This window comes from Elephas maximus, chromosome 5, assembly GCF_024166365.1.
Source record: "Elephas maximus indicus isolate mEleMax1 chromosome 5, mEleMax1 primary haplotype, whole genome shotgun sequence".
NCBI classification, from domain to species: domain Eukaryota; kingdom Metazoa; phylum Chordata; class Mammalia; order Proboscidea; family Elephantidae; genus Elephas; species Elephas maximus.
Window position 1 is genome coordinate 53,872,573 of NC_064823.1, and position 27,907 is coordinate 53,900,479.

At 38.8% G+C, this 27,907-nt stretch overlaps 1 protein-coding gene across 1 annotated transcript; it reads left to right on the top strand.

Annotated features, from left to right (window-relative positions):
• Positions 1-4,855: 4,855 nt before the first annotated feature.
• On the top strand, positions 4,856-27,386 carry LOC126076950 (alcohol dehydrogenase E chain-like). The gene is made up of 9 exons (XM_049885674.1): positions 4,856-4,882; positions 8,422-8,523; positions 9,928-10,066; positions 12,457-12,544; positions 12,637-12,856; positions 19,863-20,123; positions 23,511-23,646; positions 24,743-24,881; positions 27,362-27,386. The coding sequence occupies exons 1-9, from the start codon at positions 4,865-4,867 to the stop codon at positions 27,384-27,386; spliced, it is 1,128 nt and encodes a 375-aa protein (XP_049741631.1). The 5' UTR covers positions 4,856-4,864.
• Positions 27,387-27,907: the final 521 nt, after the last annotated feature.

The following is a 27,907-nucleotide window of genomic DNA, read 5'->3' on the forward strand; positions in this document are numbered from 1 at the left end:
TCGAAAAGGTAGAGAGGGTCAATGAAAAAGAGAAAGACCCTTGACAGATGGATTCACAGAGTAGCTGCAACGATGTGCTCACACATAGCCACAATTGTGAGGATGGTGCAAGACCTGTCAATGGTTCGTTCTATTGTACATAGTGTTGTTATTAGTCAGAATCAACTCAAAGGCAAAGTTTTTGTTTTGTTTATATATATGTATATATATGGGGCTGATTTGAGGAGTAAATCATATAGTAAATGAAAAGCACTTAGCACTGTGCTTGTTACCTACAAAATGGTACATAATTGTTAGCTGTTATTACTATCATTATTATTCCTTGGTTAAGAATTTGAACTCTGGGTAAAACCTCTAGTGACCCTGTAGGACAGAGGAGAACTGCTCTGTAGGGTTTCCAAGGAGCGGCTGGTGGATTTAAACTGCAGATCTTTTTGGTTAGCAGCTGAGCTCCTAACTACTGTGCCACCAGGGCTCCAGAATCTCGTAATCTCAGGCAATTTACCTAATCTCTCTTATCCTCAGTTTCCTTATCTATAAGGCGCAGCTAGTGGGTTCAAACCACTGAGTTTCTGAGCAGCAGCCAAACGCTTAACCTCTTTGCTCCCAGGGCTTCTGATATAAGTAAAGCATTTAATAAGCACTCAATAATTAAGTTAGCTATTATTAAATCATTAATGAAATTAACACTATGCTATGGATAATCACCATAGATTTTTTTTACCCTTAAACAACTGTTTTGAATTTTTAGATTGTACCTTTCCCTGGTACATAATTTTATACTGTCGAAATTGTGCAATTTAAGCCATTTTATATACTTTTAAAATTATTATACAGTATTTTTTGTGCTTCTCTATCAACTCAAAAATTATCACTGCCTGGCATTTCATCATAGTGATCAACAATTTCTCACTAAAACATTTGCTGAACATTCAGATTCTTTGAATTTGGCACTCACAGAGAAAACTGCCATAAACATCTCTAAAGCTGGCTTTGCCTGTATCTTCTCTGCAATTATTTCCCAGGACATTTTCATCCTGTGTCAGAGATGGGTTACCAAAATAGTTTCTAATCTGGAGAAAAAGAAGATAACTTTGACTCTCTGATCAGCTTGGGGTTCATTATCAACGTAAACTGTTAATACTTGATTTGTAGTGTTGGATTTGGGGAGATTAAACATAAAGCCTGAGCATGTTGAAGCCCTGGTGGTGTAGTGGTTGAGAGCTCCACTGCTAACCAAAAGGTCAGCACTTCAAACCATTAGCCACTCCTTGGAAATCCTATGGGGCATTTCTGCTCTGTTCTATAGGGTCACTATTAGTTGGAATCAACTCAGTGACAATGGGTTTGTTTGTTTTGAGCAAATGAAATTTTTCCCTATTATTAGCTCCCTCCTTATTCTGCCTCAACCCCACAATTTTTGAAAGATATTAGACTATTTGTGAATGCTTACATCTTTTTCCCTTCCAAATATCTGTTAGGTAAACACTAACCACACTGCTTTGCCAAGTCTTTTGGCCAGTAAAATGAGTGATTTGGACTGGGTGATTTCTGAGCCCTTGCCAGTTACAGCATTCTTTCTCAGGTTCTATAAAATGTGGGGGGCTGTCTTTGTGGAAAAAATAGCCAGCTGAATGTCTTACTCAAACTCTGTTCTGCCCCCGTCTTTTCTACAGTAATGGAAAGAGTATGAGCTTCCGAATCAGACAGATGTGGCTTGGAATGCTGCCATTACCACTTATTTAGCAGCTCCATGAGAGCATTGGAAATGGTGTGGCTCCCTACACCTGAATAACCTCAACCCTCTGGTTTTAACTCATTGCTTCATGGCTGGCCACATGACATAGTTCAATCCAATATTAACTTCTTCCTGTGAACTTTGAACTGAGTGACAGATAGATTCTAGTCAAAAGATAGAAGACTTGGGACCTAGGTTTAGTCAGAGAAAGAGAGAGTAAGAGAGTGAGCATGTACATGAACACTAGAGAAAGAGAAACAGAGAGACAGAGATGTGATAGCCAGTTAGTCCCTGATGTTTCAGTTGTTGTTCAAGGCATCTTTGGCCCTGTCACCATCCACTTCTTGCCCTTTGATAGCTTATACGGTCACCTGTTATATTCATACCATAAATCTCTTATTAACACTAGCCTGAGCACATTTTTGTTATTGAAACGAACATCCCTAAGAAAGAATATTAAGGGATCTATAATCTCTGATCTTCTCTTACCTCATCTATAAAATGGGCATAATAATGGTACCTTCCTTTCAGGGTTTCTGAGGATTACATGTGATAATATATGAGAAACTCCTAGTACAGTTCTGCAAACATGGTAGGTGATCAATAAATTGTGGCCATTTGATTCCTGCAAATGTATGCCTCATAAATAAGCCACCAGTTTATTAAGAATTCAAATTATTTCCAATACCCAATCATGCCCCATCACTCTATAAATATACCAGTCTAATGAGTTTTTCACATTGATTCAGACTAGAGAGCTTCCTTGATACCACCCAGGCCATCTGGCAAATAGTCAGATTCCCTCCCTTTGTGCCCCTCTCCAGAAGTAAGAGTGGGCAGGCAGAGAGAGTAGAGTGGTGCCATTCTCTAGAAGTGGTGCCCAGTCCATGCTGATAAGACCACAGTGAGAAAATGGAAGCCCTTCTTACCTCTGCTAGTGTGACTCTCTAAACAAACAAACAAAAAACGGTTACCATTGAGTCAACTCCAACTCATGGCGACTCCGCATGTGTCAGAGTAGAACTGTGTTCCAAAGGGTTTTCAATGGCTGATTTTTCAGAAGTAGATAACAAGGCCTTTCTCCCGAGGTACCTCTGGGTGGCCTCAAACCTTCAACATTTCATTTAGCAAACAAGAGCATTAACCGTTTGCACCATCCAGGGACTCCTCCAGCGCTATGTTAGACAACATTCTGTTGGGATTCAGGAAGTTTTCGTTGACTAATTTTCAGAAGAGCACCCAGTCTTTTTTCTGAAGTGTGGCTTTCTATACCTGCATAATTGAAGCTTGAGACAGACAACAGTGTTACCCCCTTGACAATTCCGGAGAAATACGCCCTTCATACTAACAGATCCATGTGGACATGTTGCACCTAATTATAAAATTGAATGCATTGTGGGTCAGAGGACCCTGAGTGTGAGCAGAAGACTTGAGATTTATTAAAATTCAAACTCCTGTTCTCTGTGACTTATCCACACGAATATTTTTCTCTATTTGCCAGAATGATCATTATTTAGTCTCTAACCAAAAGCCTGCTCTTTACAAAGCCTCCTCTGAGCCCTTTGATCAGAATGCCCTCCCTCTGATTAGGAACTACCCAGATAGGATGACTTGGGTGCCTGTGTGTCTTTATCCCCCACAGCTTGTGAACTTCCTTGTATGAACAATAATTGTAGCTAATATTATTGAGGGTTGTGTTATCCTAACTTGGTCCTATCCAGGCACCAAAATAAGTGGTTTACATGGACTATCTCCTTTATTCATCAAACTGCCCTTTGAGGTAGTACTGTTATTCATTTTACTTTGCAACTAAGGAAATAAGGCAAAGCATAGTTAAATAATGTGTTCAAGTCAACACAGCTAATAATCAATAGAGTCTGCCTGAGTCCAAAGGCCATGACATAACCACTGCCCCCTCCTGCCTGTTGGTACAAGTAGGGATCTTCTTTTATTCATTGTTGCCACCCCCACTGTACTGAGCACAGTGCCTGGTACAGGGAGGTGCTCAGTCGATGGTGATTGGTATTGAGTGGAGCAACAAGGCCAGGGACAGCAAGAGCCTTTGCTGTGACTGATTGGGTGTCTGACTTCTCTGCTATGAAGATAAGGAAAGTCTGGGTCCAACACCTTTCTCTGGCTCATAAGTCTCTCTACCCTACCTCCTTTATCCTGCTTCTTTCCTCCTCCTATCTACCTCTAACAAATAGATTGGAAAGTTGGAGCTTAGCAAAGACACTGGGAAAACAGAACTCTGTATGGTTTGTGTGGGATCGAGGGAAGAGAAACATGAAATCCAAGAGAAAGAGAGTGTCATGGATTGAATTGTGTCCCCCCAAAATCTGTGTCAACTTGGTTAGGCCATGATTCCCAGTATTATGTGGTTGTCCTCCATTTGGTGATTGTAATTTTATGTTGAGAGGATTAGGGTGGAATTGTAACGTCACCCTTACTCAGGCCACTTCCCTGATCCAAAGTAGAGGGAGTTTCCCTGAGGTGTGGCCTGTATCACCTTTCATCTCTCAAGTGATAAAAGGGAAGCAAGCAGAAAATTGGGGACCTCATACCCCCAAGAAAACAGCACTGGGAGCAGAGTGTGCCCTTTGGACCTGGGATCCCTGTGAATGAGAAGCTCCTCCACCAGGTGTCCTAGAGGAAGGACAAAGACCTTCCTCTAGAGCCGACAGAGAGAGAAAGCCTTCCCCTGGAGCTGATGCCCTGAATTTGGACTTCTAGACCATAAGAAAATAAATTTCTCTTTGTTAAACCCATCCACTTATGTTATAGCCGCACTAGATAACTAAGACAGAGAGGGATTAAAATTTACATACACGCAAATAACCTACTACCAAAATATATATACGGAAATATGAAACCTAATGAAATCAAGATGTTATCTGAAACTGGCATATTGCAAACAATGTCAGGTTTTGAACACTGGATCAGTACCCTTTACTTTCTGATTTGATTTGACCTAAGAACAAACTGATGGGTGTGGTTTAAAGATACAGATCACGTGTAGAATAGCGCATTACTTGGGCAAACACTGTATCTGCTTGTGCACTCCAGCAGGGGGCAAGTCAGCAAGAATTCATTGGTTTCCTGAGCTGCACAGAAGACAGAAACAAAATGAGCACAGCAGGAAAAGTAAGTAGTAAAAAATTTACTTTTGGAAATACAATCTTATAGTAAATAAAAAATACAGTATTTAATGAATAATTTAAAATTCATATCTAAATTAGAAATAAAATATACTGACATATAATATTCTATATGTGCTACATATGCAATGTATATTTAACTACAGTGGAAATAGGCAGTTCCTATATATCTGTAACACGAGGGCATGACATCTGTGTCTATTAAAGTCTTTCTTTCCTAAATAATTAAATAAATGCTCAGTAGGTACCAAAATCAAATCAAACTCATTGCTGTCAAGTTGATTCCCACTCATAGCCACCCTGTAAGATAGAGGAGAACTCCTCCACAGGGCTTTCAAGGAACAGCTGGTGTATGTGAACGCCAACCTTTTGGTTAGCAGCCCAGCTCTCAGCCACTGTACCACCAGGGCTCCTCAGTAGTTACAGTGATAGCTTATACTAAGCTAATCATAACTAGTTTGTAAATATAATGTTACAACTGTGCTTAACCAAGAAATTATATTTATATTAAAACCAAAAAAACCATAATTTAAATGTGTTATTCTTTGAAATCATATTCTTTTTATGAACATAGAAAAGTTTGGTCTGACAAAAGTTTTATGAGAGGAATTTGATTCTAAGGACTCTGAAAGATCCTTTGAACCTTACTATAAAATCTCTTACCAAAGGTATATTTATCTCAAAGCATAAGAACCATCAAGGTTAAGCAAACAATCATAAGTCAACATGCAAATTCTGACTATAAGGAGTCTATTATTGCATAATTCAAAAAATTCCCATAGCAATTCTACAGAACAGTATCTTCTCCATACAAAAGTCATCATAAACTTTATAGAAAGTTAATACTGATATTATTTTAATCACTTCTTAGCACTAGGCCTTCCATAGATTCATGCTTATTTGCTCAATGTGTTCACAGGTGCAGAGAAACGCATGCGGTCACTCAATATGATCAATTCATGTTTGTTATGTAATTGCAAAAGCCTGTGCACCTGATTCCATTGTATTTGTTGTGTTAGGAGTGCATCACATAGTATAATATCTTCATAGGAAAACTCGGTTTAAATATTCTGAGGTTTCTACAAAGACATTGTGACCCCACAGGCTTATATCAATAAGATTCTTTGGAAACCACATGAGTGGCCAGTGATCAGTTTTCTTATTACAATACTCTTTATTTTCCTTCATTATTGATTAGCACTTACAACAGAAGGTTACATTCCAAATATAAAATAGTGAGAAAAAGGAAAAATTGAATATACCAAAACTCAGCTTAAAAGATATAATAGAGTTCATAGAGCAACAGTAAACTAATCGTATTAATGAAAATAATAAATGCTGAAACAGACGATCAGTCCTCTTCCTGAGAAGCACTGTCAATAACTTTCAGCTTTGTGAAAACACTGTAGATATGTTTAGCCTTTCTGCACTTTATTTTCCTCAAATATTAAATGGGTATTAGTAATAATACCTGCCTCGTAAAGTGGTGAGAATTTAATTAATTTTGTAAATCACTTAGAATAGTGCCCGATATATAGGGAGAACTCAGTAAATACCAGTCACTGCTATTGTTATTGTCGTTGTTTTATTCACATTTTGTTAAGGTATTTGGATACCAAAGTGTAGTGAAAAAATAATCCTGGATTGATCTTAATTCTTTACACAGCCAACTTTGTGACTTGGGTAAAATTACTCAGTTAATGCGAGCCTCAATCTTTTCACCTGTAAAATAAGGTCAATAACCCAATAACACTAAGTTGGCAGCATACTTGTAAGGTGTAAAGATCACACACCACAGGCGACAATATGTCTGACACTTGATGCCAATTGCCATAGGGTCAATTTCAATTCATCGTGACCCCATGTGTGTTCAAGTAGAACTGTGCTCCTTAGGATTTTTAATGGCTGATTTTTTAAAAGTAGATTGCCACATTTTCCTTCCTAGGCACCTCTAGGTAGACTCAAACTACCAACCTTTCAGTTAGTGGCCAAGCATATTAACCATCTGTGCTACCCAGGAACTCCCTGCCACACGATAGTTGTGATGGTTAAGGTTGTATGTCAGCTTGGTTGGCTGGGTCATGATTCTCAGTAGTTTGGCAGTTATGTAATGATGTAGTTTGGCAATATGTAATGATGTACTTATCCTCCTTTTTGTGATATAATATAATCACCTCCATGATATGATCTGATGTGATCAGTCAATCAGTTGTAAGGGGGTGTGAACTACATCCAATATATGTGGATACCCTGGCAACGTTTACTGGCTTTTGCACTCTGGATCCTGCATCTGGCTCTTCATCACCTTACCTGTGGTTCTTAGGACTTGATTCACCAGCCTGCTGTATTGCCTGCCTATCTTGGGATTCATCAGCAGTCTGCTGTTTTACCTGCCAATCTTGGGTTTTTCAGCCCCTGTAGCCATGAGAGTCAGGAGAAACCTCCAGCCTGATGCCTGACCCATGGAATTTGCAGCAAGGAAGACAGGTTTTAAAGTACATTCTCAAACGCTGAAAATATGCACTTAACTTTTAATAACATCTCTAGATAAGCTGCCCCACCTAGAATTCCAAACTTTTGTTTATATATATATGTGTGTGTGTATAGACACATATACACACACATATATATATTCATGGATCCCTGGTGGCACAATGATTAAGAGCTTGGCTGCTAACCAAAAGGTCAGCAGTTCTAATTCATCAGCTGCTCTTTGGAAACCCTGTGGGGCAGCTCCACTCTGTCCTGTAGGGTCACTATGAATCGGAATTGACTAGACAGCAACGGGTTTGGTTTTAGTTTTTATATATATTCATATATGAGCATGTGTTTGTACATTTTACTCTTGAGCCTTAAACTCTGTACTTTTTGGCTCAAATCTAATCTGGAAGGAGTTCCTACACACAAATTGGACAACACAAAGCAAGGCTGCAAATGTATGGGGCAAACAGGACGCACACAAAAAGTGTGGGAAGAGAAACTCAAAGAAAGAGGAGAGCTGGCAAACAGAGAAAAGGAGAATCTGTCCTAGACAGAGAGGCAGGTGGGTACCTCTTATGGTAAAGTCAGATTGTTTTGGCTTAAACAAAGAATTGAGCAAGGGGGCAATAGATTTTATGTGAACAGACATAAGTTTTTTTCTGTCAACAAAATAATGATGACTTAGAAGTTCATGTACAAGCCAGAGTTTGTAGGTAAACAACAACCAATTTCAGGACAGCATTAGTAAATATCAGCCATAAACATCCTTAGAGAAAAACAGTAATGTAAGAATGGCCTAAAAGAAAATATTCAAATTTATCTCATCGTATTTTTATGGTTAATTCTGTCTCTCTTTCCTTATGTTACTAGTTCACATATTAAAAAAATTTTTTTTCTCTTTGCAGATCAGAGGTTTTCATTTCTATGGAGCAGTTGTTTGTACATACACGGGGCTGCATGTAGCACATACTGAGATGAAAAGACACAATCCCTGACTTCAAGAGTGGGGGGAAACTGTTATCATCTTTCTGTTCTATTTTCCAGATAATAAAATGCAAAGCAGCTGTGCTATGGGAGCTAAAAAAACCCTTTTCCATTGAGGAGGTGGAGGTTGCACCCCCCAAGGCCAGTGAAGTTCGAATTAAGGTGAAACATTTTTTTCACTTCCATTATATTTTGGTTTTAAGAATCTCAGAGAATAACAAACAATGGAAATAACCAAAGAGCCAGTAAGAGGAACTTTGTATATAAATACAGTCCTATATTGCTTAATGTCCACTATCCGTTCTGTGAAATAGGACATTTTGCCATCTGGACATTGTGGGGTTCCCAGGATCAGGAACAGCCCTGCCTGGCAGCTCTAGCTGCCGCCTGCCCACCTGACAAATCTGGAGAGCTGTATCCACTGGATACAGAAGGCCCTCCTTGTTGGGTGTGTGGCTTCAGGCTAGGAGGGGCTGCGCCTGAAGCCAGATAGGAACTTTACCCACGTCTAGATGCAAGGCAGGGGTTGCATGGGGGACGAGGATATGTGGCACGGAGAGGTGGCCACGGAGACTGAGCGGGGAGCAGGTGTGCGGCCGGGGAGCAGGTGTGCGGCCGCGAGGGCGCGGGTGGTGGTGGCAGCCCTGGCTGTCGCTGCCCTGTTGGTGTGGCTGCTTCCTGATCGTGTGCAGCCTTCACTGCTGACTACTAGATAGAGCAGGGAGCTCACAAGTGCCCCTGGCCCTGTTGGCACTGCCCCCCCACCCCCACCCCCAGGACCACTGGCAGGAGCACAGGAACTGAGGCAGGAACTGCCCTGCACCAGGAGTGAATGGCCTCAGGGCTGCTGTGTGGGTGACTGAAGGCAGGAGGATGAAGGTAGGAGGAGGAGGAGGCGAAAAACAAGGTGCTGCAGGGATTGGGGTGCACACTGTAGTCCCGCTGCTTGTTCACTATGGCGGTTTGGGGTCTTTAAAACAATCAAGGGGAAATAAACGAAAGGAGAGTTTCTTTCCCTCAAAAAAAAAAAAAAAACTTCCTGGGACCATGGACACACTTGTGTTCAGACGTTGCCAGGACCGTCGTTAACGGACCCATGACTACAATGTTAATCCAGACAATGAACTTACGTTTGTTGTCAAGGAAAGGTAAAAATGGCATATATTGTTAAATTTAAGAATTCACCAAATAGTAAATACCATATAATCCCAGTAAAATAAAAAAGAATGTGTGTTTGTACAGAAAAAAAAAAGTGAAAATATATATCGAGATTTTAAAATCAGTTAGAATTTAGGTGACTGTTTTCTTGCTTCTGAGGTTCTATTTCTACTTCTATAAAAAGCATGCATTCTTATATATTTCAAATTTACATGTTTCAAGAATGTGCTGGAACATTTAATGCAAGAAAGGAAATAATCCCAGGCATAAACTGAATCTTTTGTACTTGGGAAGAGCAGGGACTTAGCAAAACTCTTTAGAAACTCAATTTCTGAGAATTCTGAACGTTAAGTCCATCTGAGGGCCGTAATCTTTTACGAATTTAGTCATTCTCCCTTTACTCTGTAGATGGTGGCCACAGGAGTGTGTCGCACAGATGACCATATGATTAGTGGACAACTGGCCTCACCACTTCCTGTGATCTTAGGCCATGAGGCAGCCGGCATTGTGGAGAGCATTGGAGAAGAGGTGACTACAGTAAAACCAGGTACAGGATTCACACTCAGGGAATGTGTCTCACTTCAGGCCCTGCAAGAGCATCCAGCTTGAATGAGGAAACTAAGGCAATGAGAGATGAAGGACTTTGTGTAAGGTCACAGCAGCAGCAAAAAGCTAAGATGGGGCATGGACAGAGAACTTTCCTCTCTCCCTGCCTGGCTTCCTTCATGCATTCAGGCATATATGTCTTCAGGCACTTATGTATGCTCCCCTTCAACAATTATTTATTCGGTATGACTAGATGGCAGGCATCAGGTTAGATCCTGGAGATTCATGAGAATCGAAAGAGACGCATTGCCTAACATCATGGAGTTCATAAACTTACAACTTCCATTTTAGTATTCCTGAGCACTGCCTTCTGTCAGGACCCAAAACAAAACTACAAATGAGACTAGGAAAAAACATGTCTGTGTCCTGAGTCTCTAGATCAGTATATGGGAACTATTATTTGCTGAGTTTACAGGGTGGCGGCTGTGAGGGTAAGGCTGTATCAACATGGTCTCTCCTTTGGTGGCAAGTGGAGCCCATCCATTTCCTCTTCTAATATGGCCTCCCTTCTTGAACAAGGAACAAAGGAAACAGACCATATGAAAGGAACTGAAAGAGACCTATCCTGGGAGGAACAGTTAATGTGATTGACTGCTAACCAAAAGGTTGGAGGCCACTTAGAAATGCCTGGTGATCTACTTCCAAAAATCAGCCATTGAAAACTCTGCGTGGGGTTGCCATGAGTCAGAATCACCACCATGGCAACTGTTTCTTTCTTTCTTTTTCAATTTGGTTAATACCAGGCATCCTACACCAAACTGTTTTATTACCTTTAACCATAATAAACTATATCGGATTACAAACTGTTGCCTAATTTGTTTTATCCTAACTTTATTGTGTATTAATGTAGATAAATATTTTTAGAGATAAAGTGTGAATAAAAACCAAACGTACTGCCGTTGCATTGATTCCAATTCATAGCCACCCTATGGAACAGAGTAAAACTGCCCAATAAGATTTTCAAGGAGTGGCTGGTGAATTCAAACTGCTGACTTTTTGGTTAGCTGCTGAACTCTTAACCACTGAGCCACCAGGGCTCCACAAATTGAACACAATAGGAAATGTCCATGCTATCATTTTCACGTAAAGTTTATCAATTAAATGTGATGGTTAATCATTTTTTTCTTGATCTTGTGAAATAGGTTGCAAATGTGACTAAAAAAAAATTATGCTTAATTCTAAAAAATCACTTAGTAGATTCACCTGCCCCCCCACCCCCCTTACCAAACAGTTAACTGACCTGTGAACACAAAAAAGTAAATCCTGTGGTTTGAGTTTCAGCTCTTAGTATTTCCTTCAGTTAAGAAAAAAATAATGATGATAAAATGACGATCTTACTTTTCACCCTCGCTCCCTCCACTACAAGAGGAAAAATAGACAATTCATAAAGTAAGTAATTGGCTAGAAACATTTGAAAGTCAGTTCTTGTCTTACAAGAAAGTACCTGCCTCACTGCTGAGGAGTGAGGCTTTCCAAGGAATTCCTTGAATTCTCGTCTCATTCTTTTTAGTTTTTAGTTTTCCTTGAAAAAGAACAGAAAAGTAAATAAAATAAGAATTCACTTCAGAGTAAAGATAAGCATAGTGACTCTGAAAAGTCACGAAATTCTGTGGATAATGATTATCAAAATTATTATTTTTATTTTATTGTAGCTCAAACTATTGCAAAATGCCAGATCTCCGAAACATCTAGTGGAACTATGGCAGCCCACTTATGACTGAAATTTATATTTATACTTACTGTGAGACCATTTGAGATTTAATTAGTTAAGAATTAAATGACAGAGTGTGCTCATTTGGTTTGGTTTTTATTCACGCTTTATCTCTAAAAATATTTATTTACATTAATACACAATAAAGTTAGGATAAAACATTAGGCAATAGTTTGTAATCAATAAAATAAAACTATTAATACAGTGGAATTGATTAAAAGTCCATGGTGTTTCCCACATTTGCATTTCTTCTTTGGGAGTCTTCAGGCCCATATAAATCCAAAGGAAAGCAATGTTGACAGGCAATGACCACTGGCGTAGTGGTGATTGCACCCTATCTCTTGGGAGGCTTGGCGAAGAGAACCTGCTGCAGTCGAGTTGATTCCGACTCATAGCGACCCTATAGGGCAGAGTAGAACTGCCCCATAGAGTTTCCAAAGAGCGCCTGGTGGATTTGAACTGCTGACCTTTTGGTTAGCAGCCATACCACTTAACCACTATGCCACCAGGGTTTCCTTGGCAAAGATACATGCCTCTAATATATATGCCTAAGCTTGAAGTACTTGCTCCATTAATACTTGGGTAGAAATTTAAGAAGAATTTGTTTTATTCCCCTCCAGGTGATAAAGTCATCCTGCTCTTTCTTCCCCAGTGTGGAAAATGTGCCGTTTGTAATCACCCAGAAGGCAACATCTGCTTGAAAAATGAGTAGGTTTCTGGTACTGTTCTTGCACATCCAGTGAGTTTGCACATCCCTTATGCTCCTGGCTCATGCCTTATGTCTCTGTTACACTGTGCAGTGTGATTGTGCCTCGGGGGACCATGCAGGATGGCACCACTAGGTTCACCTGCAGAGGGAAGCCTGTCTACCACTTCTTCAATACCAGCAGCTTCTCTGAGTACTCCGTGGTAGATGAGACCTCAGTGGTCCAGATCGATCCAGCCTCACCTCTGGAGAAAGTCTGTCTCATCGGCTGTGCGTTTTCTACTGGTTATGGGTCAGCCGTCAATGTTGCCAAGGTAGGAATAACAATGGGTGATAAAACTAATTACGTTCAGACTGTCAGGAACCAGAAGGGAAACATTTTGTCACAGGAATCAGGGATCTTTCCTCACAGATTTTAGTAATCCTTTTCCGCTTGTTCCTATAATAACACTGATATACTTGGTAGAATTTGGGCTGTCAATTACGGGCAGAAAAATGGTCTCTGAAGAAATTGAGAGCATGTCCTAGAAAATTCACCTGCTTATCATAGATGAAAAAACTGTTAATAACTTTGTTAATAAAAAGTAAAATTTCCTTTTCCATAATTATTTTTCTCTATTTGATCATTTTGGAATTTTTTAATTTTAGAGCTGGGAGCTTATTTAATCTTTCATTCTACAAGTAAAGAGCACATACATGCATCAGACACAGTAGGTTCTACTAGGTTCTAAGGTGGCAAAGGTAATTGAAATGAAGGATTTGCCTTTGAGAACATCTAGTCCATGGATCCCGTACTCACAGAATTAGAATCGACAGTAAATTCCAAATTCTTAACTGATACACCTCCAAACCTACTGCCACAAACACATGCAGTCTGTGAACTCCCTGGAGGAAAGTAATGAAGCTTCAGTGGAGAATTTATTCTATCCTATTCAAGGATTTTACTGCTACATCTCCTTCCAGCCATGAAAACACACACAGCACACCACACCATACTACATGCCTCTTCCCTAAAGATTTGGAAACCAAAATCTAGTATACCTACTCCTCACTTATCAACTATCTCATTATCCAGTATTTCACATTTACAACAATATTTTTAAAAAAACTACTATTTTGAATATTAACAATGCACACCTGGAGGTAACGAACGCCAAGGTGGGAGGCGAGGGTAACGCTGGCTGTGATGGTTAAAGTTATGTATCAACTTGTCTGGGCCATGATTCTTACTGGTTTGACAGTTATGCAATTTGGCAGTTATGTAACGATGTGATCTGGAAGTTATGTAATGATATGATCTGGTAGTTATGTAATGAAATAATTTGGCAGTTCTTTAATGATGTAATCATCCTCCATTTGGTCATCTGATGTGGTTATCCTCCATTTTTGAATAATACCAAGTTTCACACAAGGACCTAGTCTTTGGAAACAATGTCATAAGTGAGGTGCATTATCTCTTTCCTTTAATAATTATATAAAAATGAGATTCATAGACATAAAGCTATTTGTTTTAAAACTCATTGTCTTAGTCATCTAGTCCTGCTATAACAGAAATACCTCAAGTGGATGGCTTCAACAAAGAAATTAATTTTCTCACAGTCTAGTAGGCTAAAAGTCCAAATTCAGGGTGTCACTCCAGGGGAAGGCTTTCTTTCTCTGTCAGCTCTTTATAGAAGGTCCTTGAGATGCATCATTCTTCCCTTGGCCTGGGAGCATCTCTCAACCTCAGGTCCAAAGGATGTGCTCTGCTCCCAGTACTGTTTTCTTGGTGATATGAAGTCCCCAACTCTTTGCTTTTTTCTGTTTCCTTTTATCTCTTGAGAGATAAAAGGTGGTACAGGCCACACCCCAGAGAAACTTCCTTTATATTAGATCAGGGATGTGATCTAGTAAGGATGTTACAATCCCACCTTAACCCTCTTTAACACAAAATTAAAATCACAGAATGGAGGACAACAACAGAATACTGGGAATCACGCCTAACCAAGTGAATACACACACTTTTGGGGGGACATAATTCAATCCATGACATTCATAGTTGGTTATCTTAGTACAGAGATTAGAATATCTTTCTGAAAACTTCTCCTGAACATTAAATCATTAATTCCAAGCATTTTTAAATAACAGTAGTATACCCTGTTCTAATTAGAGCAAGCCCACTACAGCCAAAGAACAACCCTGAGTATATTCCACCTGAATTTGGAGACCACGTGTCTTGGTTGTTCTAGTGCTGCTGTAACAGAAATACAACAAGTGGATGGCTTTAACAAAGACAAATTGATTTTCTCACAGCCTAGTCGGCTGGAAGTCCAAATTCAGGGTGTCAGCTCCAGGGGGAGCCTTTCTCTGTTGGCTCTAGAGGAAGGTCCTTCTTATCAATCTTCCCTTGGCCTAGGAGCTTCTTTATACAGGAACCTCAGGTCCAAAGCACACACCCTGCTCCTGGCACTGCTTTCTTGGTGGTATGATGTCCCCATGTCTCTCTGCTCACTTTCTTTTTTATATCTCAAAAGAGATTAGCTTAAGACACTATCTAACAGTGTAGACCTAATCAATATCCCAACCTAATCAATATAACTGCCACTAATCCATCTTATTACATCATAGTGATAGGATTTACAACACATAGGAAAGTCACATCAGATGACAAAATAGTATGTAATCATACAATACTGGGAATCATGACCTAGCCAAGTTGACAGATATTTTTTGGGGTCATGATTCAATCCATGACACCACCTAAAGAATAGATTTGACTCATCGAACACTAAAGACTGAAGACCAGACAAGTTATGGAATGACATCAAGGACATCATACATGGAGAAAGTAAAAGGTCATTAAAAAGATGGGAAAGAAAGAAGAGACCAAAATGGATGTCAGAAGAGACTCTGAAAGTTCTTTTGAATGTAGAGTAGCTAAAATGAAAGAAAATGATGAAGCAAAAGAGCTGAACAGAGTATTTCAAAGAGTAGCACAAGGAAACAAAGTGAAATATTATAAAGAAATGTGCAAAGACCTAGAGTTAGAAAACCAAAAGGGAAGAACACTCTCAGCATTTCTCTAGCTGAAAGAACTGAAGAAAAATTCAAACCTTGAGCTGCAATACTGAAGGGCTCTGTAGGGAAAATATTAAATGACAGAGGAAGCATCAAAAGAAGATGGAAGGAATACATGGAATCACTGTACCAATAAGAACTGGTTGATGTTCAACCGTTTCAGGAGGTATCATATGATCAAGAACCAATGATACTGAAGGAAGAAGTCAAACTGCACTGAAGGGAATGGTGAAAAACAAGGCTCCAGGAATTGATGAAATATCAATTGAGATGTTTCAAAAAAAAAGATGCAGCCCTGGAGGTGCTCACTCCTCTACGCCAAGTAATTTGGAAGAAAGCTCCCTGGCCAACTGATCAGAAGGGATTCATATTTGTGCTGATTCCAAAGAAAACTAATCCAACAGAATGTGGAATTATTGAACAATACCATTAATGTCACACTCAAGTAAAAATTTAGTGAAGATCATTCAAAAGCAGTTGCAGCAGCACATTGACAGGGAACTGCCAGAAATTCAATTCAAATGCAGAATGGGAAGTGGAATGATGTATATCATTGCTGATGTCAGACAGATCTTGGCTGAAAGCAGAGAATACCAGAAAGATGTTTACCTGTGTTTTATTGACTACGCAAAGGCATTTGACTGTGTGGATCATAACAAATTATGGGTAACGTGGTGAAGAATGAGAATTCTAGAACACTTAACTGTGCTTATGTGGAACCTATGCATAGACCAAGAGGCAGTCATTTGAATAGAACAAGGGGATACAGTGTGATTTAAAGTCAGGAAAGGAGTGTATCAGGGTTGTATCCTTTCACCATACTTATTCAAACCATGTGCTGAGAAAATAATCTGAGAAGCTGGACTATATAAAGAAAAAGGTGGCTTCAGGATTGGAGGAAGACTGATTAACAACCTACGATATACAGATGACATAATCTTGCTTGCTGAAAATGAAGAGTGCTTGAAGCACTTACTGATGAAGACCAAAGAATACAGCCTTCAGTATGGATTGCACCTCAATGTAAATAAAACAAAAATCCTCACAATTGGACCAATAAGCATCATGATAAACAGAGAAAAGATTGAAGTTGTCAAGGATTTCATTTTACTGGATCCACAATCAATATCCACAGAAGCAGCAGTCAAAAAATCAAAAGATGCATTGCATTGGGCAAATCTTCTGCAAAGACCTCTTTAAAGTCTTGAAAAGCAAATAAGTCACCTTGAAGACTAAGCTGCACCTGACCCAAGCCATGGTGTTTTCAATCACCTCATATATATTTGAAAGCTGGACAATAAATAAGGAAGAGCAAAGAAGAATTGATATCTTTGGTTTGTGGTGTTAGGGAAGAATATTGAATATACCTTGAACTGCCAAAAGAATGAACAAATCTCTCTTGGAAGAAGTATAACCAGAATGTGCCTTAGAAGCAACGATGGAGAGACTATGTCTTACATACTTTGAACACGTTATCAGGAGGGATCAGTCCCTGGAGAAGGACATCATCCTTGGTAAAGTAGAGTGTCAGTGAAAAAGAGGAAGACACTCAACAAGATGGATTGACACAGTGGCTGCAATGAGGGGCTCAAACACAGCAACAATTGTGAGGATGGTGCAGGACTGGGCAGTGTTTCATTCTGTTGTACGTAGGGTCACTATGAGTTGGAGCAGACTCAATGGCACCTAACGACAACAACAGGTTCCACCTGGCATGGTGTTTTCTTTCTTTTTTAAATTGTGCTTTAGATGAAGATTTACAGAGCAAAATTAGTTCCTTATTAAACAATTAATACACAAATTTTGTGACATTGGTTGCCAACCTTGTGTGAACACTCTCCCCTTTTCTTTCCCGGGTTCCCTGTTTCCATTCATCCAGTTTCCATGTCCCTTACTGCCTTCTCATATTTGCTTTTAGGCCGGTGTGCCCATTTAGGCTTGTATACATTATTGAACTACCAAGCACATTCCTCATGTGTTATTGATTGCCCTAATATTTATTTATTTATTGAACTTTAGATGAAGGTTTACAGAACAAACTAGTTTCTCATTAAACAGTTAGTGCACATATTGTTTTATAACATTGGTTAACAACCCCATGACCTGTCGATACTCTCCCCTCTTGACCTTGGGTTCTCTATTACCAGCTTTCCTGTCCCCTCCTGCCTCCTCATCCTTACCCCTGGGCTAGCGTGCCCCTTTAGTCTTGTTTTGTTTTATGGGCCTGTCTAATCTTTGGCTGAAGGGTGAACCTCGGAGTGACTTCACTACTGAGTTAAAAGGGTGTCTCGGAACCATACTCTCAGGGTTTCTCCAGTCTCTATCACCAGCAAGTCTGGTCTTCTATTTTTTGTGAATTTGAATTTTGTTCTATATATTTTTTTCTTTTTTTAATTTTTATTTTATTGTGCTTTAGATGAAGGTTTACAGAGCAAACTGGCTTCTCATTAAACCGTTAATACACACATTGTTTTGTGACATTGGTTGCCAATCCCATGATGTGTCAACACTCTTCCCTTCTCAACCCTGGATTCCCCATTAACTAGCTTTCCTGTCCCCTCCTGCCTTCTAGTCCTTGCCCCTGTGCTGGTGTGCCCATTTAGTCTTATTTTGTTTTATGCACCTGTCTAATCTTCGGCTGAAGGGTGAACCTCAGGAGCAACTTAAACACTGAATGAACAAAGCCCTACTGTTGGAATTTCTCCAGCCTCTGTCAGACCTGTAAGTCTGATCTTTTTTGTGATTAGAATTTTGTTCTACATTTTTCTTCCGCTCTGCCCGGGACCCTCTATTGTGATCCCTGTCAGAGCAGTCAGTGGTGGTAGCCAGGCACCGTCTAGTTGTCTGGGCTCAGTCTGGTGGAGGTTGCGGTAGTTGTGGTCCATTAGTCCTTTGAACTTATCTTTCCCTTGTATCTTTGGTTTTCTTCATTCTCCTTTGCTCCAGCTAGGATGCAACCAGTGGAGTATCTTAGATGGCCACTCAAAGACTTTTAAGATCGCAGAGGCCACTCACCACAGTCAGATGTAGAACATTTTCTTTATAAACTATGTTATGCCAAATGAGCTAGATGTCCTCCAACACCATGGTCTCCAGTACTCAGCCCAATAACGTGGTGCCTCAGGGATTTTGGATGTGTCTGTGAAGCTTCTATCACTTTGACTTAATCAAATTGTGCTGACTTCCCCAGAATTGTGTACGGTCTTACACGTCACCCAAGTTACCACTTATCTATTGTCTATTATCTATTGTCTTGTTAGTGTTTTTCCATCCTCATCCCTCCCCTCTCTTGTAAATACCAAAGACTGTTTCTTTCTGTGTGCAAACTTTTCATGAGTTTTTATGATAGTGGTCTCATACAGTATTGTCCTTTTGTGATTGACTTTATTCACTGAGCAAATGCTCTCCAGGTCCATCCATGTCGTGAGATGTTCCGCAGATTCATCGTTGTTCTTTATCATTGTGTAGCATCCCATTGTGTGTATGTACCACAGTTTGTTTATCCATTCATCTGTTGATGGCCACTTAGGTTGTTTCCATCTTTTTGCTATTGTGAGTTATGCTCCAATGAACATGGGTGTGCATATGTCTATTTGCGTGATGGCTCTTATTTCTCTAAGATGTATTCCTAGGAGTGGGTTTGCTGGATGGTATGGTATTTCTATTTCTAGCTTTTTAAAGAAGCACCATATTCTTTGTTGTACTATTGGTTTTACTATTTTGCAATCCCACCAGCAGTACATAAGAGTTCCAATCTCCCTGCAACCTCTCCAACATTTCTTATTTTCTGTTTTTTTGGTTCATGCCAGTAATGTGTGGGTGGATAGTATTTCACTGTAGTTTCAAATTGCATTTCTCTAATGGCTAGTGATCACAAGCATTTCCTCATGTGTCTGTTAGCTGCCTGAACATCTCCTTTGATGAAGCGTCTATTCATATCCTTCGCCCGTTTTTTAATTGAATTATTTGCCTTTTTGTTGTAAAGGTATTGGATTTTCCTATAGATTTTAGAGATTATTAGCACTGGGATTGTTTAAGGCTCCCCAGGTGAGCCAAATGTACAGCCAAGTTTGAAAACCACTGATCTAATTTACCGGTTCAATTTAAACATGAAGCGACTGAAGCAAAAAGAGGTTTGACAGCGGGTTGGACATGAGAGTCCAAGTAGGTCTTCATAATGGACAAAATCTGGCACTTTATACAGCTTAGAGTGTTCTGAACAATCATAATATTAATCCACGCTTCTGTTTTCTGAAAACACAGGTCACCAAGGGCTCTACCTGTGCTGTATTTGGTCTTGGAGGAGTTGGCCTGTGTGTAGTCATGGGCTGTAAAGCAGCTGGAGCAGCCAGGATCATTGCAGTGGATCCCAACAAATACAAATTTGCAAAGGCCCAAGAGGTGGGGGCTACTGAGTGCATCAGCCCACAGGACTTCAAGAAACCCATCCATGAAGTGGTGAAGGAAATGAGCGGTGGTGGTGTGGACTTTTCATTTGAAGTTGTTGGTCAGCATGACACCATAGTATGTACTATGACTTGTCTTGAGATATGTGCTTCTGCCATCTTGAGTCTCTTTTTAGGCAAAAGAACATAAACATTAATTACATATAATATTTTTTAAATTATGAATAACAGTTTTTCATCCCGTTTGTTACCTAACCCGGTTGCTGTTCAGTAGACTCAGCTGACTCATGGTAACCCCACATGTATCAAAGTAGAACTGTGCTCCATAGAGTTTTTGCTGTTCTCCAAGGGGTTTTCTCAGAAGTAGATCACTAAGCCTTTCTTCTGAGGTGCCTCTGTGTGGAATAGAATGTCAACCTATTTGTTAGCAGCTGAGTACTTAACCTTTTGCACCCACCCAGTGACTCTCTTTGATTGTTCTCTATGTTATTATGAGGAATTTTTCATTCCATCATCTAAATAAACCCGTCTCAAGTAATATTTTCCCTTTAGAAGATTTTAGTGAACCATTATAAATATATTTTATTTAAAAAGCCCCTTCAAACACAAGGAGATACAAATAATACAAATTCTGTTCTTAAATTGGGAAAATTTGATTTTTCACATATTCTTAACAAAAACAGTTTAACAATTTTTTATATGTTTTAATGAATCTGATTTTTTTCACATATCATACTTTGGTCAAAAGATACGATAAGCAATTTTAGGTCAAGCATCATTTTATTAATGAAAATAGGCCATAAAGAAAGTGATCGCTTTAATGTATCATTATGTTTCCTTACAGCAGAGATCATACTGCCTGGCACATAATAGATATGCAAATTCTATGTATTAAACTGAATCCTTTAAAAAATCAACAGATTTTACCACCAAAACGCTTGAAGGTATATATATCTCATAGCATTGTTTGTGGATTACATGAGATAATGCACGTAAAATACTCAGCAGAGAGCCACTGGCAAGCTGTAGTAACCTCTCAATAAATGTTAACTAGTGTTATGCCTGTTCCAAAGAAAGATGATCCAACTGAATGAGGCAATTATCAAACAATATCATTAATATCACACACAAGTAAAATTTTCCTGAAGATCATTCAAAAGTGGTTGCATCAGTACATCCACAGGGAACTGCCAGAAATGTAAGCCCAATTCAGAAGAGGATGTGGAACCGGGGATATTACTACAGATGTCAGATGGACCCTAGCTAAAAGCAGAAAATATCAGAAAGATGTTTACCTGTGTTTTATTGACTACAAAAAGGCATTCAGCTGTGTGGGTCATAACAAATTACGGATAACATTGCAAAGAATGGGAATTTCAGAAAACTTAATTGTGCTCATGAGGAACCTGTACATAGATCAAGAGGCAGTCATTCAAATGAAACAAGGGGATGCTGCATGGTTTAAAGTCATGAAAAGTGTGTATCAGGTTCTGTCCTTCACCATATTTATTCAATCTGTATGCTGAGTAAATAATCAGAGAAGCTGGACTATATGAAGGAGAACATGGCATCAAGATTGGAGGAAGACTCATTAACCATCTGTGATATGCAGATGACACAACCTTTCTTGTAGAAAGTAAAGAGGACTTGAAGAACTTACTGATGAAGATCAAAGACCACAGCCTTCCATATGGATTACTCCGCAACATAAAGAAAACAAAAATCCTAACAATAGGACCAATAAACAACATCATGATAAATGGAGAAAAAATTGAAGTTGTCGAGGATTTCGTTTTACTTGGATCCGCAATCAACACCCATGGAAGCAGCAGTCAAGAAATCAAAGAACACATTGCATTGGGCAAATCTGCTGTAAAAGATATCTTTAAAGTGCTAAAAAGCAAAGATGTCACTTTGAGGTCTAACGTACACCTGACCCAAGGTGTTTTCAGTCACCTCATATTCATGTTCAAGCTGGAAAATGAATAAAGAAGACTGAGGGAGAATTGACACCTTCAATGTGTTGTGTTGGCAAAGAATATTGAATATAACATGGACTGCCAAAAGAACAAACAAGTCTGTCCTGGAAGAAGTACAGACAGAATGTTTCTTAGACACGAGTATGATGAGACTTCGTCTCACATACTTTGGACATATTATCAGGATGGACCAGTCCCTGGAGAAGGATATCATGCTTGGTAAAGTGGAGAGTCATCAAAAAAGAGGAAGACTCTCAACAAGATGGATTGACACAGTGGCTGCAACAATGGTCTCAAGCATAACAATGATCATGAGGATAGGGCAGGACCAGGTAGTGTTTCTTTCTGTCGTACATAGGGTCACTATGATTCGAAACCAACTCAATGGCACTTAACAATAAAAACAGCATTATTGTTATAAAATATTATTTACAATCTTGAAGTGCTTCCATTGTCTTTGAAATGTGCATGATAATGCTTTTAAATAATTACAAACAACATCAACAGCAAAGAACCACATTTCCAGCTATATAGTACCTGACCGGAATTCTTTAGAACTCTGAAGAAGTTCTCAGACCAACAAGTCCCAATTGTTAAAATTCTCCAGTAAGTTCCAGCAGCATTAGTAATAGGGAACTGAGCCCTGACCATAATCCTCTTCGCACTCTTGACTTAGACAATATGACATAGACAACTGTGTCTTTTTTTAATTTTTTTCCCCCATTTTCTCATGTGGGACTGAATTGTTACTTTATCTGGTGATACCAAATGTCTGATAGTCTCGTGTTCTAAGGATGTCTTCACATTCCAGAAGCAAAGAACTAATTGTTATATATCCCTGGGGGATCCCAATACGTTTTCTTGCTACCAAGAAAAACCTGGTTAGAGGTGAAAAGCTTTAAGAGATGGTCTTCTGAGGTTCCAGAATAATAGGTGTAGTTTAAAGTAAAAACAATATACATTATAGGGAACTAAAAACAACATTTAAACATGTCTATTTCGATGGCACTAGAAATGTTAGAAATGAACAGTAGAATAAGGATCCATTAAAAAGGGAGAACATCAAGTGGATAAGAGACAACTTATGACAATGCAATCGACATTACATCATCTTCATCATCAAAATACCTAGTTCAAAGTACTGGGTTCAAAGTATCTGCTTAATAAATAAATGAAAAATTAGTTGTATAACTCATAGATTGCCTGGGAGTCATGAGATGATTTGAGGAACCAGAGTTTATATATGTCTGTAATGATGTTTGTCTCTTTATTATTTTTAAGGAAGAATTATGTACACACAAATTCATTCATCCATTCTCTCATTCAAAACATATTTTCTGGGCATTCCCTAAAGTCACAGCACTAACACAGACACAACAAGGAAGGAAGGAGCAAAGATATTGTCTCTTTCCTCCACACAGTCACAATCAAACTAAGCCAATATTATATGAACTCTTACTGTGGACCATGGGTGGAGATTATCAAACAATCCATTTTAACAATGTTAATTATTAATTGTATTCCAGGTGTCTGCCCTGTCATGCTGTCATAAGGCACATGGTGTAAGTGTCATTATAGGGGCACCTCCCAGTTCCGAAGACCTCAGAATAGACCCTATGTTGCTATTGACTGGACGCACCTGGAAAGGAGCAATTTTTGGTGGTATGTAGTTAGGCTTGAGTATCAAATTTTTATAATTTTGGGATTTGTTCCCTTTACACATGACAAGGCCAGATTTTGAAAAGCAATGTGGTTAAAAACAAATTAAAATCCCTGTTGTATTATACGCTCCAAATCAACTGTTGTTGTTGTTGTCAGGTGCCACTGAGTGCATTTCAACTCATAGCAGCCCCATGTGTGGAGTAGAATTGCTGCCATTGGTTTTCTAGGCTATGAGAGCAGATAACCAAGTCTTTCTTCCACAGAGCCACTGCACGGGTTCCAAAAACCAATCTTTCGATTAGCAGCTTAACAATTGTGCCATCAGGGCTCCTTTCCAAATCAACCAGATGTGGAAATAATGCAGTCAGAATACTCCCAGAAAGTCTTTCTGGTGCCCCCATAAACTTACAAGGACTTTTCAGCACCACCTCTTTTTATAACTGTGACTTCGTGACACTAAAATACCTACTACCAACCAAAGCACTTGGCCTTGAGTTGATTCCAACTCATGGTGACCCCATGTGTGTCAGAGCATAACTGTGCTCCACAAGGTTTTCAAAGTCTGACTTCAGACACAGATTACTTGGCCTTTCTTCCATGGCAACTCTGAGTGGACTCAAACTGCCGACCTTTGTTTAGCAGCCAGACATGTTAATTGTTTGCACCACATGCTAACTACTTGCACCAAGGTCTCCAAAATACCTAGTAAAACAAACCCATTGCTTTCGAGTAGATTCTGACTCATAGCAACGGACTCTATAGGACAGGGTAGAACTGTCCCATAGAGTTTCCAAGAAGAGGCTAAATTTGTTCCTTGACTTTGGGTATAATAACCAATCGTATAATTTTTCTGTGAAAGATCTAATAACCCATAGTTTATCTGGGGGGTGAGGAGAGTGGACAAAAAAAAAAAAATCAAACTACTACAAAAGCTATTGAAGCACATTATCTCTTATTAACCCAGTAATAGAAATAGCAGTCTGTGGAACGCAGCATGTTTTATACGCATTCATTTCAATTCTATTTAGAAAGTCTCCTTCATAATTCTCCTACCTCCTCCTGCCTGAATCTCACAGTGATGTTTTCTTCTTTCCAGGCTACAAAGGTAAAGATTCTGTCCCCAAACTTGTGGCTGATTTCATGGCTAAGAAGTTTCCATTGGATTCAATAATAACTCATGTTTTACCTTTTGAAAAAATAAATGAAGGGTTTGATCTTCTTCGCTCCGGAAAGAGGTAGAGTTTAAGGTTTTTTTGTCTTTTTTTTTTTTTTTTTTCATGGTAGGGGGTTGGCTACCAGACGGGGAAAAAAATTGCTCAAAGATTTGACGCATCTGTGAGAAGATGGAAGGATGAGAAAAACAATAAATGCCTTGGTTTTCCATTACCAGTTCAACCTTTGCAGGTAGAACATTTAAGATCTTACTGTGAAAAGCTATGAAACAGTTGCTTCACATTTCCTGTTCTGCTGAAATCACATTATGTTTGTTACAGTGAAGCTGAATGATTAGAGCCACTCAGGCTTCTTTACAGGAGAACACTCATCCTTGCAAGGAAAAAGAATCAGAGTCACCTGGTTATAATTTAGACAGGGAGCCACTGCAGCCTCTGCCTGGCGGACAATCAATGGCTGTGAATTTAAATTATATTCTGGACATCCCAAAGCTTTCATTATGGAATGAGGTGGAGATGAGTTGGTGTTGTTTTCTGTACAAAAACTGCTAGTTTTTCATTTCTTCTTGCAGTTTACAAAGAATTTTTCACAAACACAAATATTATTGTAAAGGGAAAGGGTACAAAATGCTATTATAAGTGTTTGACTCTTCCACTTCCTCCAAAGCTGAGGAAAAAAAGCCAATCCCATTTCCTCTTCCTCTAACATTTCACAACCACCTAATAAGAGCAGTTTTGTCATCTGCATGTATATGAGACACAACTAGTAATAGGAAGTTGTATTCAATTTCCACCTTCTAGTTCCAAAGTCCTTGCCTTTTCTGCTCCCTCACACTTCTTCTCATGAGGTTTCCAACTTTAAATAGTATCTCTTAGGCACCAACGCTTGCTTATCAAATAAACAAAATTAAAAATTGTAATGCTCAATATTGCCAAGGGTAAGGGAACATGGGCACTTTCATACATTGCTTATAGAAGTATTCATTGTTACATTCTTTATGGAAAATGGTAATTCATATAAGAAATATAAAAAACAAAATTTTGAAATCATTTGTCCCAGAATTTGTTTTTTTAATTTTATTGTACTTTAGGTGAAAGTTTACAGCTTAAGTAATTTGTACCAGTAATTTCATTCCTGGAAATTTAGTCTACAGAAATAATCAGATATGCAAACTCACATATATGTTTAAGTGTGTTTACCTATTATCTATAATATCACAAATTGGAAATAACCTGAAAGTCCAACATTAATGAAATAGTTAAATAAGTTCCAACCATATACTAGAAAACAATAAAGCCATTAAAGGAAACGCTTTCATTACATTGGGAATTCTCATGAAGTAATTTTAGGTTATAAAATAGAGAACACAAACTTGTATATACAATATGATCTCAAATTTTCAACAAGAACAGTAACAACTGTATGTATGTCTAGAAAAAAGTTGATGAAAATTCAGGAAAATATTAACAGGTTATAGAATTAAAGGTTGTTTTTATTTTTTACCCTGTCCTGCACTTTCTAGATTATCTGCGTATATTTATCTTACTATATATACATATACATTTAATTTTTAAAGTGGTATGTAGACCATCTTTTTCTAAAAGTATTTATCCATCAGAAGACGTTTTCTAGAAAGAGCATTAGTTCCAGTGTGAATGCTACATTTCTAATTTTCCCAAGAATGAATTCTCTTAGAATTCCACTTTATTATCTACTTCTAAGATTCCTTGGAAACTCTGGTGGCATAGTGGTTAAGTGCTATGGCTGCTAACCAAAAGGTCAGCAGTTAAAATCCACCACTCGCTCCTTGGAAACCCTATGGGGCAGTTCTACTCTGTCCTGTAGGGCTGCTGTGATTTGGAAACAACTCGATGACAATGGGTTTGGTTTGGTTTTAGTTCTAAGAATCTTTAAGCATCTCTGCATTAAATCTCTATTAAACTTTCAACATGGTCTTTATTAAATTATCAGTTCCTTCATGCAAGCCGTCTATCATCTTGTCATTTGTGCAACTTTGTGTTTGGGTTTGAATCCCAACACTCTATACTACATGTGTGACCTAGAGCAAGCTACATCTCTCTCTAAGTCTTGGCTTTTTTTTAATTTCTAAAAGGGAAATAATATTAGAACCTACCTCATAGTGTTATCTAGGTTGAGGTTTAAATGAGACGATGCATGGAAAGCAATTACAAAGTACATGGCAAATAAAAACATGGCAAATAGCAGGAACTTATTTTGTTACTACTCTTTGTTGTCTTATATTCATACTTATATCAGGTACTCAGACTCTCAAAAATTATTTCATGAGGATGCTAACTAATATCAAATGAAGTCTAAATAGAAACTATATTCAGACTCTGATGGTTGAGTTTAAGGTTTGAGGAAAACACGGGAACAAGGAAAAGATGAACTGCCCTTCCACTTGCCTTTACCTGAATGGATAGAGATGGGAATAGAGTGGTTGGGGGTTCCTTGGACTTTCAGGTGGAAGAGTGTGGAATAGCTAAATGTTAAAACAATATCTTTTGTTTTTCTATTTCAGTATTCGTACAATCCTGACATTTTGAAACAATACAGAATCCTTCGCTTGTAGATGCCTCGTGTTCCTCCCAGGCTTACATCATCTGCACCCGTTGCGGTAGAGTTGATTCTGACTCATAGCAACCATACAGAAAACATCTGAAGCACTGGCCAAAGGACACCATTAAATCTGGTTTTTGGTTGCTGCAGTCAATAAATTACACTTTCCATGTTTCCAAAAGAAACAAAAATTGATATGAAATCATTTTTCAAGCAAATCTTTAAATCCAAATATTACAGATTACATTATGTCCCCCCAAAAATGGCTAGGCCATGATTCCCAATATAGTGTCATTGTTCATGATTTTGTGATCTGATATGATTATGCTATGTGTTGTAAATTCGAGCCCTGGTGGCATAGTGGTTAAGAGCTCAGCTGCTAACCAAAAGGTCAGCAGTTCAAATCCACCAGCTGCTCCTTGGAAACCCTATGGGGCAGTTTTATTTTGTCCTGTAGGGTCACTGTGAGTTGGAACTGACTCAATAACACCTAACAATAACAATACGA